At 44.1% G+C, this 20,558-nt stretch overlaps 2 protein-coding genes across 2 annotated transcripts in view; both read right to left on the reverse strand.

Moving 5' to 3' along the window:
• ICK (intestinal cell kinase) overlaps positions 1-20,558 on the reverse strand; it is a 64,616-nt gene that overhangs the window by 43,704 nt on the left and 354 nt on the right. The window contains 1 exon segment of the mRNA XM_021098828.1: positions 18,524-18,625. The gene's annotated coding sequence lies outside the window, so the exon portion shown is untranslated.
• On the reverse strand, positions 3,814-18,595 carry LOC110261744. The gene is made up of 2 exons (XM_021100043.1): positions 18,071-18,595; positions 3,814-5,007 (listed from the first exon to the last, which is right to left on the reverse strand). The coding sequence occupies exons 1-2, from the start codon at positions 18,593-18,595 to the stop codon at positions 4,825-4,827; spliced, it is 708 nt and encodes a 235-aa protein (XP_020955702.1). The 3' UTR covers positions 3,814-4,824.

A 20,558-nucleotide genomic window follows, 5' to 3' on the forward strand; every position in this document is an offset into this window, starting at 1 on the left:
TGCCTAGCTACAAGAATCCATGCTAAATATATGCGTTCTGTGTAATTCAGCTCCGATTAACAATGTAAACATACAAAGGCCAAGAAATGCTTAAGTGAAGGTTCTCCTAATATAAATACATGGATTCCACAAACTCTTTGTGGCTAGGCAACAAGAGTATTATTTTGACTACTGGACATTCAGAAGCTAAACAAAGATCTAATAATTTTTTAAGGCCTGTATATAGGGTATGTCCCTTTTAAAGTCATTCAACTATGTTTTTAAAAAGAATAAGTCATTGATTTTTCATTTAAAAAACTGAGTCTACCAGAGTTCCTGCTGTGGCGCAGCGGAAATGAATCCAACCAGGAAACATGAGGTTGCGTATTTGATCCCTGGCCTTGCTCAGTGGGTTAAGGATCTGGTGTTGTCATGAGCTATGGTATAGGTTGCAAGCAAAGCTGGGATCTGGCATTGCTGTGGCTGTGGCATAGGCCGGCAGCTGTAGCTCCCATTTGACCCTTAGCGTGGGAACCTCCAAACGCCGCAGGTGCGGCCCTAAAAAGACAAAAAATAAATAAAATAAAACAAGATAAAATAGTTAAATAAGAACACTAAAGGCATTTAAAAAATATAACTGTCAAACTAATTATCTGAAGAGTCAAAAGATCAGAAAATAATGATCAGAAGTATATGACACTCTGCCTCTAAATCAGATCAATGCAGCTTCTCCTTTCAGAAGAATTCCAATCAATAAATGTTGAAGGAAAGAGGGAAATAAGAAATTCAGTATTAATCAAACAGTAAAATTTGTTGCAAACAAGATTCTCTGATGGATGCAAATATTAGTGGGTGAAAATCTGAGGAGAAACAGCCTATTCACATAGTTTCGAAGTATCTCTAAGATATTTGTTTCTTTTTTTTTTCTTTTTTCTTTTTTTTTTTTTGGTCTTTTTGCCTTTTCTAGGGTGGCACTGGCGGCATATGGAGGTTCCCAGTTTAGGGGTCTAACCGGGGCTATAGCTGCTGGCCTACACCAGAGCCACAGCAATGCCAGATCCGAGCCGCATCTGCAACCCATACCACAGCTCACGGCAATGCTGGATCCTTAACCCACTGAGCGAGGCCAGGGATCGAACTGGAGTCCTCATAGATGCTAGTCGGGTTCGTTAACTACTGAGCCAAGAAGGGAACTCCAAAGTATCTCTAAGATATTTATTAACGTCAAAGGGAAAAATGGTAACTCTAGAGGTAGAAATCTAGCAGAAACCTCCTTACCCAAATGATCAAGTTCAACATCACCATTAATAAGATATACAACATTGTGGACCTTGGATGGTGCTCTGAGGAGGGCACACCATCACCTCTGCGCAGCTGCCAAAAATGCAAAACCTCAATCTATTCATAAGAAAACACCAAACTCAAAATGAAGGACATGCTACAAAAAACTGAGCTATACTCTTTGGAAGCATCAAGATCATAAAAGGCAAGGACAGACTGAGGAACTGTCACAGACTGGAGGCAATTAAAGAGGCGTGACAACGACACACAATGTGAGATCCTGGAGAGGATCCTGGAACAGAAAGAGGACGTTAGCGGAAAAGTTGGTGAAATGTGAGTAAGTTCATAGCTGAGTTAACAGCATTGTGCCAATGCTAACTCTCTGGGTTTGATCACTGCCACAGTTTCAAAAGATGTTAATATTAGGGGAAGCTGGGTGAAGAATCTCTAGGAACCCTTTGTACTATTTTTGTAACTTTTCTGAAAGTCTAGTATTAGCTCGAAATTGGGAATTCTGTGGTGGCTCAGTGGGTTAAGGATCTGGAGCTGTAACTGCTGTGGCTTGGGTCCCTATTATGGAGTGGATTCAACCCCTGGCCCTGGAACTTCTGCATGCCTCAGGTATGACCAAAAAAATAAAATAAGTCTGAAATTAAAAATTAAAAGACAAATCCAGTCTGTGTTCCTTTTAAGGCTGTGCATGACCTTGAGAAACCTTAAGAAACCTTAAGAAAGGTAAAGCTTATGCCTGATTTCACTATATTCTACCATACAACTGGAAAAGCTTTTAGAGATCAAGCCTCCCACCCCCATCCCACACACACACACTCATTTCCTTTCCCCCTCCCAGAACCATTTTAAAACACCTTGGTTTGAAGGGCATTTTCCTTCCTTTTGAAGCTCTATAGAATCAGACTCCCTATAGCTTCCTTCAAGGAGCAGAAAAGAAGGCACAGGGGCTTGAATCTGGTGTGGAATTGAGGCGGGGTGGGGCTTGGAACTGGAAAGAGGTTTGTTTGCTGAGTGATTCAGATGCCATTTTGAAAAACAAAGGCTATAACTGGATCCTGTACTGAAGGAGAAGAAATTGCTACAAAAGACCCAATAGGGTCAATGGAAACAATTAGAATATGGATGGTAGATTAAAGCATTGTATCTGTATTAAATTTACTGAAGTTAATGTCTGTCCTGTGGGTCTGAAGAGCATAGTTCTATTCTTAGAAAACATACCCTGAAGAGAAAAAGTTAAAAGGCCATGATGCAAATGGAGAGAACAAAAATTGTGTGTGTGGGGGGGGTACAATGCTAACATGAGATAAATCTGGGAAAAGATATTCTTTGCACTATTCTTGAAACTTTCCTGTATATCTAAATTATTCAAGATTAAAGGTTGAAAACTCCTCATAATGGTAGAAGGGAATCTTTTAAAAGAGACATATGCATCTTAAACATTTTATTTCAGCTTAAAACCTACAAATGTAGGTTTACTTAATAAAACTGACTATGGGAATTCCCATTATGGCTCAGTGGTAACCAACCTGACTAGTATCCATGAGGACGTGGGTTGGGTCCCCCCACTCAGTGGGTTAAGGATCCGATGTTGCCATGAGCTGTGGTGTAGGTCACGGACTGGCCTGGGATCTGATATTTCTGTGGCTGTGGCGTAGGCCAGCAGCCGCAGCTCTGATTTTGACCCCTATCAAATTCGACCCCTCAGGAACTTCCACATGCCAAGGGTGTGGACCTAAAAACACCAACAAAACAAAACAAAAACCCAACTATGAACTTGTTCCTAAGACAGAACAACCATGGTTCCTTCATGTCGCAATTAGTACATTGTGGACTGTCTTGACCTCAAGCTGGGTCTCAATATAACACAGAAAGAGCATTTGGGCCACAACATAAACAATTTTGGGCTCTGTGTTTGTTTTCCTCTCTTTCTCTTCTTTTTCATGTTTATCTCCATCTGTTTTTGATATGCCATATATGATTTCTGCATCATTTATAATTTCATTTTCCAACAAATTAAAATTCCTAAACCATTGTTGTATGTCATCTTCCCAAAAAAAACAAAAAAACAAACAAAAAAAAACACCACTGGAAATTTGACTTGTCAAAAATCAGCTAACACGGCAGCACTTTTCACAATGGCCAAGACATGGAAACAAACTAAATGTCCATTGACAGATGAATGGATTAAGAAGATGTGGCATATATACACAATGGAAAACCACTCAGCCATAAAAAAGAACAAAATAATGCCATTTGCAGCAACATGGATAGAACTAGAGACTCCCATACTAACTGAAGTAAGAAAGACAAATATCATATGATATCACTTATATCTGGAATCTAATATATGGCACAGATCAACCTTTCCACAGAAAAGAACAAACTCATCGACTTAGAGAACAGACTTGTGGTTGCCAACAGGGAGAGGGAGGGAGTGGGATGGACTGGGAGTTTGGAGTTAGCAGATGCAAACTATTGCATTTGGAGTGGATAAGCAACGAGATCTTGCTGTATAGCACAGAGAACTATATCTAACCACTTGTGACGGAACATGCTGGAGGACAATGTGGAAAAAAAAAAGTGTACATATATATAACTGGGTCACTTAGCTGTATTGACATAACATTGTGAATCAACTATAATAGAAAAAAATCAGCCAGCTAATGCAATGTAATTTATTACATGCTTTATTTTTCTAAAGTAAGCTTTGACCTAGAGACAATGAGGAGTCAAGTTTATTTAACTAGAAAATAACATGATCAGATTTGCATTTTATAATCCAGTTAGTGAGAATGTTTTTCTTAATGTCCAACCAAAACCTGCCTATTCTAATTTAACCTAGTTTCCTCTTGCTTAGTTTTCTGCACACATAAAAAAACTATCTCACCAAAATGTGTGTGTGTGTATATATATATATGAAATTAGTAATCAAATGTGTGTCTCTCAGTCTCCTCTGGCTGTAATTACACAACCTTTCCTCATAGGACCATTTTCCACTCCTTTAATTGTCTCTGGCATTCATCTCTGAATCCTCGCACATGCCTCCATCTCCTTGAGGAACTGTGGCGACTATAACTTAATAATGACCTATAGTCCAGCAGCATGTGGGCTCTCCCCTACCCTTTTTTGAAATGTCATTATATTCCTGATTCATATCTACTAATTATTCATCATAGAAGCCTTTCTTTGATGGCTACTAAAACTGTATAATTGGGACAGGGTCTTCCTAGATTATCACTGAGAAAGCTATCCGTGAAAGAATTAAGAACTTTAGGATAGAATAAGTCATTCATTCGGTACACAGTTGTCCTATGATTCTGCCTTGTTACAATTTGTCATATTGTCATAGAACAAAATTCAATTACTCTGGCAAGATTTGGCCCTCACCGTACTACGGCCGCTGCTTTTTAATTTTATTTCAGATAATTAAATATTGACTGTAAAATGGATCAGACTCAAGTCTCTTCAGGCACTGAAGTCAGGTTGAGAGTGTATCTGATTTTATTAAAGTTTACCAAGATGCCCAGCACTATGCAAAGTTTCTGGGGCACATTATGGATAAGGGGAGAGCCCTCCCTCTAAATAATTCATGATTGACATATACATGGAAAATGTAGGAAGTGCTATGAGCACACAGCAGAGAGAGCAGCCAACTCTTGGGAGGAGGGAGAGCTCTGACAACCCTTCAGAGAAGAGGCAGAATGGAGGTCTGAAGAAGAAGCAAAGTGTTATCACCTAGAAAAGAGAAAGGAAAGGAATTACAGATGGGGGAAACCATACTGAAGTTTGGTGGTAGAGGAGCTGGGTGTGTTCACAAGAAGGCAAAGCCTAGTGCTTCATACTGGGGGGTGAATAACGGAAACCCCGGGGAACTTTCAACAAATGCTGATGCCCAGACACCACCTCTAAGAGTCAGGTCTGGGCTGAGGACCCAGTCTGGGGAGTTTAGAAAGCTCTCCAGGGGATTCTAATGTGCAACCCCACTGGGAAGTACAGGGCTAGGGTATCAAAGCCATGGAGGGCAGTAAGGAAATGCAGGAAATGGACAGAAACTTAGGGTGGGGCCCGGCTGTGAAGGGGTATGTTTGTCATGCAGGAGTTTGGGCTTTACCCTGACGTTTGGGAAGTGGCCTTAAGCAGGGAAATGACATGAGGAAGACTCCCCTGGACTATTCAAACTGATGTCAGAATAGAGAGACTAGGGGCCGAGACTAGTTAGGAGGGTACTGCCACTGTCCAGGTGAAGTATGTGCAAGGCCTGAACAAAGGCACTGGGCAGGACGAATGTGAGACGGAGCAGGAGCAGGTATGGAACAGGGAACGCGTGTGCATGTGCACGCATGTGATTTGGACACACTGTAGAGAGACAGTGGGTTCTGCTTCTAAGATGCTGGATTTGAAGCATATACAAAACCTCTCCTTGGAGATGCTCAGTGGGCAGCTACAACTAGTTCTAAGGTTGTTCTATTGTTTTTCCAAAGATAATGCGTCACTGGAGTTCTCATTAGGAGGGGAGCATTCAGGCAAGGCTAATATATTGCACAATTCTGGGGTACTCAGAGAATACAGCATAAATGGTATCCACTGGAATTTTGCAACACAGTGGCCGTGGGTCCAGAACAAGGGATGTGACAGTCTCAACACAGGCCCGAATTACTGTCTAAGTTTAGATGACAAGCTTCAAGAAAGATATTAAAGAACATAATAAAGGGCTTCTAGGAAAGCACAAGAAGCACAGGTGAAGAAACACAGAACACATGAGGAAAAATAAGACCTAGGAGGCCACGGTCGTTGTTTCAAGTATACAAAGGGATATCAGAGAGGAGGGTTAGTCACACTATACATGGACCCAGAGAGCAGAACCATGACAACTATCTGAGCTTTCAGTCTCTAGTGAATGACTTCCTATACTGAAAAGAAATGAAGTGGCATTATCCAAATCAGCCTGAGACAAAAAGTCCCATTCAACCCACAGTCAACTCTAAGCCTATCCCAGCAGAAAGTGGTTAAATAGGTTCAAGATCAGTGTCATTCAGTTGGGCATCATTTTTGTGGTGGCCTGAATATGATGACTCATGTCATACTCTGAAAGGAAAGGACAAAAACTCATTGCTGCTCTGGGAAAACAACAGGGTGATGGACAATGCATTAGGAAGAAGGGAAAGAGGACAATGCCATTGCTGATCTGCCCAGTGGCGTGCTCCTCTGCTGCGTGGTTTATAGAGCTCTGATTTTATTTATTTATTTTTTAAAATTTATTATTATATATTTTTTTATCTTTTGTCCTTTTTAGGGCCGCACCCGTGGCATATGGAGGTTCCCAGGATAGGGGTCCAATCAGAGCTGTAGCTGCTAGCCTACGCCAGAGCCACGTCTGCGACCTACACCACAGCTCATGACAACGCCAGATCCTGAACCCACTGAGCAAGGCCAGGGATCAAACCTGCAACCTCATGGTTCCTAGTCGGATTCGTTTCTGCTGTGCCATAACGGGAACTCCGAGGGCTCTGATTTTATTTAGGATTCAATATAATCAGGGATGGCAGCCACCTACTACAGTCTCAGGGCATGGACTAATGATCAGTCGAGGCCAAGCCAAGCAATCCCACCTCCTACTGAAAACTCTTCAGGAGGAGGACTAGTCTCAGAGTACAGATCAGCATATGGAGATTCTACACTGTATGGACCCGGAGTTGCAAACTGAATAAAAAGCAAGATGAGCATGATTGCCATTGGTTTAGACCAAGCACTAGTTCTCTAGCTTGTCACCAACACCTTGAATGCTGTGTTAGTTGCTAATTTTTTTTTCAGTTGCCATTTATTTTTGTACCTTCACAGTCGCTTGTTTGACTGGAAGGAAAATATTTCTCTGTTCCTATGCCTCTATCAGAAGTGACAAAGGAAGGAGGGGGTTCCTACGGTGGCTCAGTGGGTTAAGAAACTAAATAGCATCCATGAGGATGTGGGTTCGATCCCTGGCCTCACTCAGTGGGTTAAGGATCTGGAGTTGCTGTGATCTGTGGTGAAGGCCACAGATGTAGCTTGGATCCCACGATGGTGTGGCTGTGGTGTAGGCCAGCAGCTGCAGCTCCAATTCAACCCCTAGCCTGGGAAACTCCAAATGCTGAGGGTATGGCCCTAAAAAGACAAAAAAAGTGACAAAGGAAGGAGTTCCCTTGTGGCACAGTGGGATAAGGATCTGGCATTGTCGCTGCAGTGGCTCAGGTAGCTGCTGTAGCACAGGTTCAATCCCTGGCCCAGGAACTTCCACATGCTGTCGGTAGGGCCAAAAAAAAAAAAAAAAAGAATTAGGATAACAATTTTAAAATCTAGGAAATTTAAAATCTAGGAAAAAAATTAACGGAAGATTATCTATAACCTAATGCTAATTAGCATAGATTGAATTTCTTTTTTTTTTCCTTTTTAAGGCTTCAGCTGTGGCATATGCAAGTTCCTGGGCCAGGGGTCGAATCAGAGCTGTAGCTGCAGGCTTATGCCATAGCCATAGCAACACCAGATCTGAATCGCATCTGCGACCTACACCACAGCTTGTGTTAATTATGGATCCTTAACCCACTGAGCATGACCAGGAATTGAACCTGCATCCTCATTGATACTAGTTAGGTTTTAACCCACCAAGCCACAATGGGAACTCCCATGAATTCTTAATTTAATAGGCCCTAAGTTGAACACAGGCATAGCACGTTAAGGAAACTTGACTACAGAATTACATGCTTTGGGCATAGCCAAAACAAAACAAAACAAAACAAAACAAAAACAAAAAGCAAAGTGACAAAGGAAAAGATAGCTTGAAAAAAATCTGGTATGAAGAGAAATTGGAGGGAAAGAGAAGTTGTTCTTTTTAAAAGAGAAGAGCAGGAGTTCCCATTGTTGCACAGCGGAAACGAATCTGACTAGGAACCATGAGGTTTCAGGTTCGATCCTTGGCCTCACTTAGTGGGTTAAGGATCCAGTGTTGCCGTGAGCCATGGTGTAGGTGGAAGCTGCAGCTTGGATCTGGCGTTGCTGTGGCTGTGGCATAGGCCAGCAGCTACAGCTCCAATTAGACCCCTAGCCTGGGAACCTCCATATGCTGCAGATGCAACCCTAAAAAGACCAAAAAAAAAAAAAGAGAGAGAGAGAAGAGCAACTCCTTAGCGTTGAACAAGCACATACCCTTGAGTCTTTTATGTTTCCTCCTCCCCCCCGTGGCATCTGAATTCACAGCTCCTGGCCTAGCCAGTCATCACCCTCTGCCATGTGAATGGGGGGGTGGGGGGGGAATAGCAGCCTATTCATTAACTTGAAGAATTAGCTCACACAGTAATGGGTGATTCCTCTAAATAACACTCAGACTCCAAGAATAACTTGGATCACCACTTGCTATAACTAATCCATACCTGGTTCGCCATTACTAAACCATACCTAGCTTACTAATATATCAAATAAGCCAAAAAAGTAAACCAACTATCATTTTAGAGCTTACTCGGTGTACAGTACTGCTATACACATAATAATCTTTGCACATAATAATCTTTTTATCTTCACAACAGTATTATTATTACCTTTGTTTTATAGATAAGGAATCTGAGACACAAGCTACTTGTTCAAGGTTACGCAACTAGTAGCTGTTAGCATTGAGACAGGAACAAGGGCCAACTGCATCAAAGTTAAGGAGGAGGTTGCAAAAGATTCAAACATCATGAGATTTTCTGAGGATCTGAGAACAAGAGGAACTGAAAGAAGTACTTTGTAGCTCAAAGTCCACATTCTGAACCAGTGAGGTGGCCGTGCTCTGGGTGGCCTCGTTCTGCAATCGAGCTTCAGCAGACCCAGCGGGACCTCACTGGCACTGACTGCCTATAGAGGAGGCACGTGACCACCGACAAAGAGGGACTGGGTCCCAGTTTCCACTTGGCACTGACCCTCCCATGACTTGAAGCACCTCTTGGTCCTCAGGTTAATTTCTGTGAGGCTAGGGCCCTGGGCTTGATGAAGTGAGCTGATCTTCCGCTCTGATGCTCTGTGGTTCAGTGATTTCTCTGGGTCAGGCAGCATTTGTCTAAGAAAAAATGGATCCGTGTTTCCACCTTTGCCATCAGCACACAAAAACTAGCGAGGAGCAGACAGCACCCCAGAAGGACTCTGTACGTCAAACAACATCTCTTCCAGAGTAGGACACGTGTCCCTGCCTCGGTCAGACCCCAAAGCTCAGAATCTACTCTCTCTCTCTCCCCAAGTTCAGCTCAAACGTCACCTCTTCAGAGCCTCCTGCCCGATCCTGCAGATGCAGCCAACGGCTCTCTACCAGGGATGCCACAGCGCCCTGTCCCCACCTCACTGCCAGCCCTTCCCCAGTGGCCAGTGGCCAGTGACACGCAGGCCTGCCCCAGACACTCACCACACCTCCTTCATCTCTGTTCTCACGCCTCACGCTCCACTTGCACCAGCAGATTCCCATGGTTTGAATGGTCAGAACATGAAGTTTAGTCTTTGCTATTTACTTATTAGCCATTTATTTGGTCAGTATCTCACAACACTCAGCGCTTCTATTTCTTCACGTGCAAAGTGATGGTAATCAGACTGTTTGCCCAGAGCAGAAATGTTCTGAAACAGGAGAATACTAAACACTGCAGAAAGGCTAGTGCAGGCAGGCTGCCTGGCCTCCCACTACAGTGCCGGAATGACTGCATTTGGAGAATCTCAGAAAGGCCCCTGCAAATCAGGCCTTTGGCCTTTGGGTTAGGCTGTACCCAACTCGTGGAGTGACACAGCTATATTTTGCTTTCAAAGGGTTCTGGCCAATCTTTGAAAGCAATGCTTCGGTTTTTCTGACTAGGTGACAATGGGGACACCTTTCCACAACGTGCCCCAGCCCCTTCCCCTTGGCTCAATCCTCAGTGGGACAGACTACCTGTTCAGGCTAGCAGTGCATGCCTGGTGCCCTGCTCGCTGACAGCCTGGGGAACCGACTGGGTACGGGGACGGAAGTAATCTGCTCTTTATTTTGGAAGCTTGACAGTCACTGAATAAATGCCACAATGACTCATTTTTTTAAGAAAGGAGACAGAAAACTGTATGGAAAAGTGGGCATCTCTGAGTGGTGGTTTACCAGCCCCACTTCCCCCATTCAGACCCTTAGCCTTCATCATTTTCCACTGAAAAGATTCCATGGCTTCTATCTGTTCTCTTAGGAAAACTGGATCCTGTGCAAAACTGCTCAATGGACCTTCTCCTGGCACTTCTGGGTTCCACTTTATCTTAACTGGCACGAATTCTAGGTTCAAACATGTCATAACTTTACACAAGTAAAGTTAATATTGTGACATTCCTTTTAAAAGGGTACCCAAAATAGTACATCTGTATTTCTATTTTTCTCTCTGGGACCTAATTCTTCTGCCCACATACATTTTCACAAAAACGTCCTTTAAGTATTCTGCCTCTTGGGCAAGTGCTTTCTTCTGCATTGGGGACAGCAGCTACAAGGCTAAAAGAACCTTCTTTATGGGGAGCTCGCTTTGCCTTCTCTGTGACAAGGAGCACATCAAAGATGTTCTGGCGATTGCCTTAACTGGAGGGATGGGCAGAGAAAATCCAGTACCTGGGCTGCCCTCTTCAATTCCCCCAGAGACCATTTCAGGCCCTGACTTCCCTCTCTTCTCCAAGCCCAGATTCTGAGGGGAGAATTCATGCACCAGGTCCTGAATCCCAGAAGGGTCTACAACTTCCCATCACTCTTCCCGCATGGGGTGCTGTGCCCTGAACCTGAGGGAAAGTCTTCCATCACTTGAAGATTATTATTATATTTTTTAGGGCCACACCTGCGACATATGCAAGTTTCCAGGCTAGGGGTTGAATCGGAGCTGTAGCTGCTGGCCTACACCACAGCCACAGCAACACCAGATCTGAGCCGTGTCTATGACCTACCTACACTGCAGCTCACAGCAACATCAGATCCTTTACCCACTGAGTGAGGCCAGGGTTTGAACCCTCATCCTCATGGATACCAGTCAGGTTCATTACTGCTGAGCCACAAGGGAACTCCCACTTGCAGCTTATTTCTAAACTAGGACCCATCGCTCGATGTGGTCTGTTGGCTGCGAAGACCCAAAGGGAAAGGAAATACTGAAGACCCAGAGGATGAATAATTTTTCCTCTGACTTGTGGGAAACTGTGAATGAGCCAGGGCAACAGTGCCCCAGCTTCAGGCAGGTGGTGGCCTTTTTCTGGCCCCAGCTGCTTGCCTGATTGCCACCCCGTTTTTAAGGGAGGACGAGATGAGGATGGGGGAGTGAATCAGAACATGTCACGTGTTCAAGCACTACAAGCAAGTATCCGCTTACTCAGGGCTGATCTCACGTGATGCCGGATGGTTCTCCGCCTGGTGTAACAACACTAATCAATAACACGATTCAACGAAGTACAGGCTTAATATACAGATGAAACAGAGCAGGATCAGCAAATGTTTAATGCAAAGGGCCGTGCATTAAATGTAAGACTATGTCTCTGTCACGACTATGTGACTCCTCGGTGGTCTCCCCAAAGCAGTCAGACAGTAGGTAAACATATATGGGCACAGCTGTGCCCAAGTCAACAACAAAAGCGAGCAGCAGGCTGGATGTGCCTGCAGGGCATGGTGTGCACAGTCTTGTGACACAGGAAACCCTCCACAGAGACAGGAGCACTTCGACCCTCCCCATATAATCCTCACTTAGCCCCAGGGTCACAGGGTTACATGTACACACTGTGTGTATGCTGAGAAGATAAGCTCTCCGAGGGCAGAAATGTTGTGATGTTCACAACTGTATTCCCAGCATCTAGACAAATAAGTACCTGGTATCCTGTTGGCCCACATAGGTACCCATCGTAAGGATGGGTTGAATGAATAAATTAATGAATGAGCGACTTGTGGGTTTATAAACGATCGTTCGGATTGCTGTTAATTTTCCTATACCATCAACCCACGCCTACTGCCACCCCTCATGACTTGTTGGCAAAATTGGACAACTCAACGGAGACCAGGACACAGAAGTGACGAATCCTTCTAAAAACACTGACAACACTTTAGGAAAGCATTTGCTTTTGAACAGCTGAGATCACCCGTAGGCGTAAAGAGCTTACCGTTTTTCTCACTCAGTTTTGTCTGCATTCAATCGGTCATTAGTAAGTTCACTTTCAAAGCACAGGCAGTGTCCCAGAGGACACAGCCATGAACTGTTGTCTTCTGGGAACAACGAGCTCATGCAGAGAGTAACCTTCATGACATGGTCAAGTAGGTAGCGAGATGGAACACCATTACTCCTCTATCTTTTCTATTCTAGACACTCTCTTTTACAGTAACCACGAGACCAGTCACATGATATTAGCACTTTATCACAGATCACGCTACCCCTACAGAAAGGTACAAAATGACTCACATTGATCTTTCCTCACAAATATGTGGCTTTCACAAGCCCTCAGCCATTGCTGTTCATTTATAAAGTGGCTACTAAGAGCATGATGGAAAATAAGACTATGGTGGCTTTCCATTTAAAAACCCTGAGTTCGGGAGTTCTATTGTGGCACATCAGGTTAAGGATCTGGCACTGTCACTACAGCAGCTTGGGTTGCTGTTGTGGCACAGGTTCAATCCCTGGCTCCGGAAATTCCACATACTGTGGAAAAACAAAAAACAAAACTGAGTTCGGATGACCATCTTAAAATCTGGGAAAAATCTGATGGAAGATAATATATAACCTAATTCTAATTAGCATAGGTTGAATTCTTAGTTTAATAGGCCCGCAGTTCAACACGGGCATAAAATAGTGTTGAGGAAACTTGACTACAGAATCAGATTTTTTTTTTCCCATAAGGGACCTTAATGACCACCCTGAACCCTCACTTCATAGATCAGGTCCAGAGGCCCAACCAGAAGAACTCTGGTTTTCTTTAGGGCAGATGATTTTTTTGTTTGTTTGTTTGTTTTGTTTTTTTGTCTTTTGTCCTTGTAGGGCCGCACCCGTGGCATATGGAGGTTCTCAGGCTAGAGGTCTAATCGGAGCTGTAGCCACCTGCCTAAGCCACAGCAACAGCAATGCCAGATCCGAGCTACATCTGCGACCTACACCACAGCTCACGGCAACGCTGGATCCTTAACCCACTGAGCGAGGCCAGGGATTGAACCCGCAACCTCATGGTTCCTAGTCAGATTCATTTCCGCTGTGCCACAATGGGAATTCTGCAGCAGATTTTTAAATGTGTGAATATAAGAGATGTTTTCATAGTTGATCAAAGAGGTAACAAATGCTCCCCCACCTCTTTCGCAAAACATGTATGAAGGTATTGCTAACCCTGAACCACATGTGAAAAAAGTAGCAGCTCTCCAAAGATGTGCTTTCTTCAAACTCCGAGACAGCTTCACAAACCAGCATTCCCAGGATTTGATTCCAGATGCACAGGGGAGTCCAGCCTCAGGCGTTCTTTCTCTGAAGGTTTCAACTTTCAGAGAACAGTGAGCCAGGCACTTAAAGTGCAGGGATGCTTCCGTTTCCTTGGAAGGAATCAAGAAAGGAAGTTCTCCCCTTGGACTGAGTAATTCCCTAGGATCTGCTGAGCAGCAGCTCTTTCCCACTATCAGACAGCACCCCAAGAGGAGCAGAGAGAGGGATGGTGAAGTCCACATCAACCTCGGCTACCATCTCGAGGACCCTCTGCTGTTGCTTCTATTTCTTTGGCTGCTTTCATTTCCTCCTGCCATAATATTCAGCATTTTAGTGCATTTTGCCCCAGAAATTTATTTGCTTTAACAAGTTGTTGTTTTTTTCAACCAGGTCATTTTCTCGAACACATATATATGGATAAGGAAATTCAAACTGTTTCAAGGTACGCACCCCCAACCTAGGACACTGTTACACTGTCACCCTCAAACATATGGGATGTAAGTCATGTGGCACACACTTCTGTTGGCACATTCTCCCAGTCCCCACAGCAACCACAAACATGAGGTCCACAGGAAGTTTCTGATGCTCTAGTCACAGGCCGATCTGACAAGGCCATGGTTGTCCACGAGAGGTGATGAGACACTTTACAGTTAAGGGAGTGACCAGTCACAGGCTGACAGATCGACATACACAAAGAGGTCACTGTGTCCAGAAGTCTGTCAAGAAATCACTAGGCAACTTATCCTGCCATCAATACATACGCTCACATGAACCCCAAAGGGCAGAAAAACAGATGTGCTGCATACAACTCCGACTCAGCGAGATCTTGCAAAATGAAATGGAGGAGCTACCTGTGGTTGCCAAGGGAGAAGGGGAGGGAGTGGGACGGACTGGGAGTTTGGGGTCAGTAGATGCAAACTATTGCATTTGGAGTGGATGAGCCATGAGATCCTGCTATATAGCACAAGGAACTGTATCCAGTCACTTGTGATGGAACATGATGGAGGGTAATGTGAGAAAAAGAATGTGTGTGTGTATATATATGTGTGTGTGTGTCCATATATATATATATGACTGGGTCACTTTGCTGTATAGCAAAAATTGACAGAACATTATAGATCAACTGTAACAAAAAAAAAATGGGAAAAAAAAGAGAGGCAGTAAGGAAAAGAAAAAAATTTAAAGGCAGTCATGTTCCTGGCAAGGTTTAGATGGAAAAACAGCAACAGATCCCAGAAGCAGAGCTGTAGCCAGGAATAACCTAAGCTCAAGCCACCTGAAGAAAGGGCAGGATAACACTAAGGATTCCACATGGTTGCCCTCCTCTGCGTCCCCAGACCAGCCATGACTTGGCTCCATGTCAGCTGACAAACATCTACCAAATATCTACTACGCATTCAGGGCTCACTAAGTCACTGGAGAGGGACGAGCAGATTTTTGTCAGGTGCATGCCTGATGCTGACCACCTCCACACTGCAGCTGGGGAGGCATTTCCCCCTATTTCACACGTGAGGACCAATGCTTGGAGAAGCCATGAGGCCACGTGAGTGACAACGAGGAGTCATGCCCCGACCTCAATTCCACCTGACTCGAAAGCCCCCACCCCCACCCGCGTGACCATGCAGAAAACAGGGCTCCTGCCCTAAAGAGGCTTAAAATAACATAACCCAATAGAGATCCATAAGGTCCATGTAATGAAGGCCTACTAAACAAACATCTGGAGCCTTTCAAGAAACAGAAAAGAATGAGTAGTTAGAGAAGAAAGAAGTTAGGCGCCTCCCCTGGGGAAAAGTAAGATTTGCAAAGGAGAAGGGGAGAGGGGTAGGGGTTTCTAGGAGAGAGACCTGAGCAGGACAGTCCTGGCCCCCTGGGAGAACAGGCTAGCAAGAAGACTACACCCAAAGGGTGCAAAGATGTATGCTAAAATGTAAACAGAATTTTTTCAAAAATTTTATTCATGCATTCATTTTAGGGCCACACCTGCAGCATATGGAAATTCCCGGGCTGGGGTTAAACTGGAGCCACAGCTCTGGCCTACACCACAGCCAAAAGCAACTCTGCAGCTTGCCGCAACACCGGGTCCTCAACCCACTGAGTGAGGCCACGTTTGAACCCGTATCCTCACGGATGCTATGTCGAGTTCTTAACCCACTGAGTCACAGTGGGAACTGCCTGAAAGGAGAACTTAGATAGGAGGAGTGAGAGGCCTGACTCTGAGAGGCCTTGAAAAATCAGGCAGATTCTTTCAGACTTGGGATACTTGAAAAGGGAAAGGATGTGATGGTTGCAAGGCAAGAAGAGACAGGGGGAAGTGATAGTTTTAAAAGATTAGAAGAACGACCAAGCTGAAGAGACCAGAAAGGGGTGTGTCTCATTCATTCATTTATTCATTCATCCTTTCACCCAGTCACTCAGCAAATATTTAATGAGGACTAAGAGCGGGCTTGGGAGGCTAGCTCAGAGGCTGCCCTGGTCTGCAAGAGAGGAAGGGTGAGGCTCTAGATTAGAATATGGAGGGAGGGCTCTATATAAATCACCTTTCAAAGCTCTGGATGACTCACTGATAGAAAGGATGAAGGAAATGAAAGACAAGAGGGTTAAAGATAATTCCAAAGGTTCAAGACTGACATAATTTCCACCAGTACTGAGAACCTCTGAAAACGATGAGAATAAAACATTGAAAGTATAAAAAGAGTTGTTTGGTTTTTGTTTTTTTTTTTTCTTTTTAGGGCCACACCTGTGGCATATGGAAGTTCCCAGGCTAGGGGCTGAATCAGAGCTGCAGCGGCAGGTCTATATACCACAGCCACAGCAACGCTAGATCCAAGCCACATCTGTGACCTATACTATCCTTAACCCACTGAGTGAGCCCAGGGATCAACCTTGAATCCTCATGGATACTAGTTGGGTTCTTAACCCATGGAGCCACAACAGGAACTCCTAAAAAGAGCTTTGATGATGTGAAACAGTCAACAAATAAAGCCCCCCAAAATAAAACAAGCTTTATTCTGGCAGCGTGTTTACAGTCTTCTTACATACAGGTAAGAAACTTCAGTGGGAAAAACCATTTCTTTGTCACTTAATGCCCAAGTTCCCTTGGCTAGGACAGACTTCTGCCTAATCAGAGAGGCTCGGGCAACCATCCAACACATCCTTCCATCATCTAAAACTTAAATCGGTCTCATTTAGAAAGGTGGCTGCCCACTCCCGCCCTGTCATCAGATTTGACTTTGAAGAAGGGGACAAGGCAAAGTGAACTGACTGGCAGGGTCACTGTAGAGGGCTGGACCTTAGGGAGGCTGCAGTGGTACAGGGTATCATTTTAAATAAAGAATCCCAGCACTGCTCTTGTTTCTACACCCACAATTACTGGTCCTCAAATAGATAGGAAGGCCAAATTCTTTACCAAATCACAGCGCTTTGTTCTGAAACTATTTCAAATGTGCATATTTACGAATACATTAACTCCTAGCACAGCTAACATATGGCTGAGGCACACATTCTTCTTAATAATTTATATGTGCACTACATAAATTTAAAACTCATTTTAATTTCATATTCAGCAATAGTACAATTCATTTTGGAGCCACATCCTGAAAGCCCACTCACTGAAAAATGTGAGAAATGAAAACTAGCTATCAAACTGCTACAAAGAGTGCTCCAGGCTAAAATAAAAAAACACACAAGTGCCAGTACCTTAGAGAAACCTAGCCCTGGATGCAGAATTCAGGGTGATGTTTTCTCAGTATAAGCAGCTTCAGCAAAAGCAGATCTTTATTTAGTTATAAGTGGAAACGAGTACTCTTCTCTGCAGAATGAGACACTCAACTCCTTTAATATTTCAAAGTAAAAGTCTAAGCCCTCAATGCTAGCCTCCAAGTCAAACTTAAAAAGGTGCATTACAAAAAAAATGGTTGTTCTGGAAAATCCTTCAGCATCCCTCTCAGTACATCTACTCGGATTAGTAAGAGAGAAATCAGAGCAGAAAGAAACCCAGTGAAAAATGGTTGCACGTGAATGTGCGAGGATTTCTTGCACAGACCCCTTTCGGGACAGCCAAAGGCCTAGTCGGGAAAATTCCAAGAGCAAGTCCTCCACATCCTATTAAAGGGGCTGCAAATCCGGCCAGGATCTTTCCCCTCTACAACGCTGAAAGGTAAACACCCATCAAAATCTTCCAGACTCCGAGGAAACGGGAGTTTTTCTGCCAAGAGGGAGAGACCCACAGGATCGCGGAGAGAAACTACAGCCCACGAGCCTCTCCCTCACCCTCCGATCCCTCGCGGGGCTACCGCATAGGGGGTCCCTCGCAGCTCGGGGTCCATCGCCCCGAGTGACAGGTCCCCCGGCAGAAGCCCCTAACCCCCGACCCCACTTACCAGCGCCGCGAGGATAGGCGGGGGCCCGCCCCTGAGGGGAGCGCGGCTCCTCCGAGGGCAGGCGCGGGGCCGCCGGGGGAGCAGGGGCGGGAGCGGGGCGATCCCCGCTAGGACGGACCGAGGGGTGGACTTAGGGACGCCCGAGGGCGCCGGCGAGAGGCGCGGGCCGCGCGGCGCATGGTGAGCGGCAGGCACCCGGCCGCGCTCCAGCCTCCGGCAGGAAAACAAACAAAAGGCAGGGAGGCTTCTGGGGAGGACGACCGGCCGCTTTCCCTGGGAAAAGTTACCCTGCAGCTCCCCTTGCTGGCCTCGCGCGTCTCCGCACCGCGCCCAGACCGCCGGGGGCGCCGAACCGCGCACTCCGCTCTCCACCAGGGGCTGAGCGGAGCCCAGGGTCCCTGCCCACCGCCGACTGCGTCCCGCCGCGCCCTCCAGCTCCACCCGCTCGCTTACTGCAGATCTGCTGCCTCGGGCATCAGGATGGGGAAATGCAGGCCGAGGATGCGCGTTCGGAGAACATCTCATTACAGGTGACCACGGTGAACACTCGGCTGGCTTTAAAAAAAAAAAAAAAAAAGTACCTGAGAACGCCGGATATTGTGACTGCACCAATGCCACCGAAAAATGGTTAAGACAGCAAATTGTGCCATAGAGATTTTTACCAGTGCAAAATACTTAAGAAAAATTGGACGGTGAGCATAATATTTGAATTTTAAGTTTTTATATTGTGAGCAACTTGAGTTTGAAAAACTGTATTGTTACTCAGGTGGGGGAACAGGCTAGATAATGCTCTATGCGACTGTCCTCTGAATCTAACACTTTAACACTTTTTAAACACTCTCACATGTGTCATTAATTATATTGTAGACCTTATCTAAATCATCCCTATAAGGTGACTCTGAACCACTTCATAAAAAGAAATTGCTTCGAGGTCCTCGATTTAAATTTACATCATTGCCCCAAGCCAGGGGTTCTCAAACTTTAGTTGGAGGCATCAGAATCACCAGGAAAGCTTGTAAAAAGCAACTGCTTAACCTCCTCCCCAAAATTCTGGTACCGATGCTGCTGGCCAGGGGAACCACACTGCCTTAAGCAACACAATTTTAGTGAATCCTTTCACACACTGTGGATCTTTATCTGAGTTTAAATTCCCCTTGCTCATATCTTTTTTCTCTCACTGTCTTTGTTTTTGAATTCTAACCGAAAAGACTTTTTTTTTCTTTTTTCAGTAAAGCATCTATGCAAAAGGCTTGAATCCCTTCTCTTGTTCCTGGTGAAGAAACCCACCAGATACAAGACACTCAAGCGTCCTTAGACTTCCTGTCCCAAATGGAAAAGAGTCAACTGGCCACTTGGCAAATGTATAACACTTATCTACCTTCATGTTTACTTATATAACAGCCATATGGCAAATGAAAATTGAAAGTCATTACCAACAAAAAGATAGGGAGATAGGAGACAGTCTAAAAGATCATATACTACCCCCCAATACGTGATTTTTAAAGTATTCAAAATGATCAGTTTTAGTCAAAATTCAGTTGTCCAAGCATCTGGCAAATGGACTGCCTTGGTCCTCCTTTAACAAGGGTCTGTTGGGCTAGTAAATGGCTTAGGTCAGGACTCCTAGTTTTAGGAAAATTGTAACCCATAATACAATGCTGTAGGGAGCTCTAGTGGATAGAGTGAGTGAATACCGATGTAAAATTGAAAATTAGTAGCTATGAAACAGAACAGTGTATTAATAAAATAGGCGCTCAATTTATTTTTTACAGATACTAATTATTATATTTTAAGCTTTACTATTTATTTGCTAGAGTGGAAACCACCTCTTTGACAAGTTTAATGAAACAGAATAGTTCTGAAAATATTTCAATACCCCATTCGTTTGCAAAATTTATCTTTTTGTATTCATGAGTCACACATAACATTTTTATTATAAATCCTTACATTTACTCTTTCCCCCAGATTTAAATTTAAAATCCAATTTAAAAGAGGCCATTGGAATAATAAAGAGGTCATTGGGAGGAAAATCATCCTTAAAAGACCTAAGCCCTAGAGTCTCCTTTAAAAATTAAAAACTATTAAATTTTTGGTCTCCATTAAACAATCAGGCACTTTTTATAGGTAGCTAGTTTAGGATGCAAATGAAAACGCACCCTTCCAAAAGGGGGGACCCTAATATTAAAAAGAGCATTTAGGCCTTCCTGATTTGTAGCTCCCCATTCTGCATCCTTCCTCTTTTTTTTTTTGCCCTTAATTTTCCTGTCGAAAAATGTAGTGCATTAGTAAGATCTCCAGAATAAACTAATGTATATGAGATTTAAACTCTGAACTTTGCGGAACGTAGGTAGGATCTTGGAATCCTGATATCTATTTCTATTAGCTGGTAGAAACTTTAGAAACTTCATGAATGTTTACTGAATGAAGGGAAGCAGTTCTTAAGACTGTAGGCTTACACAGAGAAGAGAGCATGCAAAATTCAGTATTT

This window comes from Sus scrofa, chromosome 7 (assembly GCF_000003025.6).
Source record: "Sus scrofa isolate TJ Tabasco breed Duroc chromosome 7, Sscrofa11.1, whole genome shotgun sequence".
Taxonomy (NCBI): Eukaryota; Metazoa; Chordata; class Mammalia; order Artiodactyla; family Suidae; genus Sus; species Sus scrofa.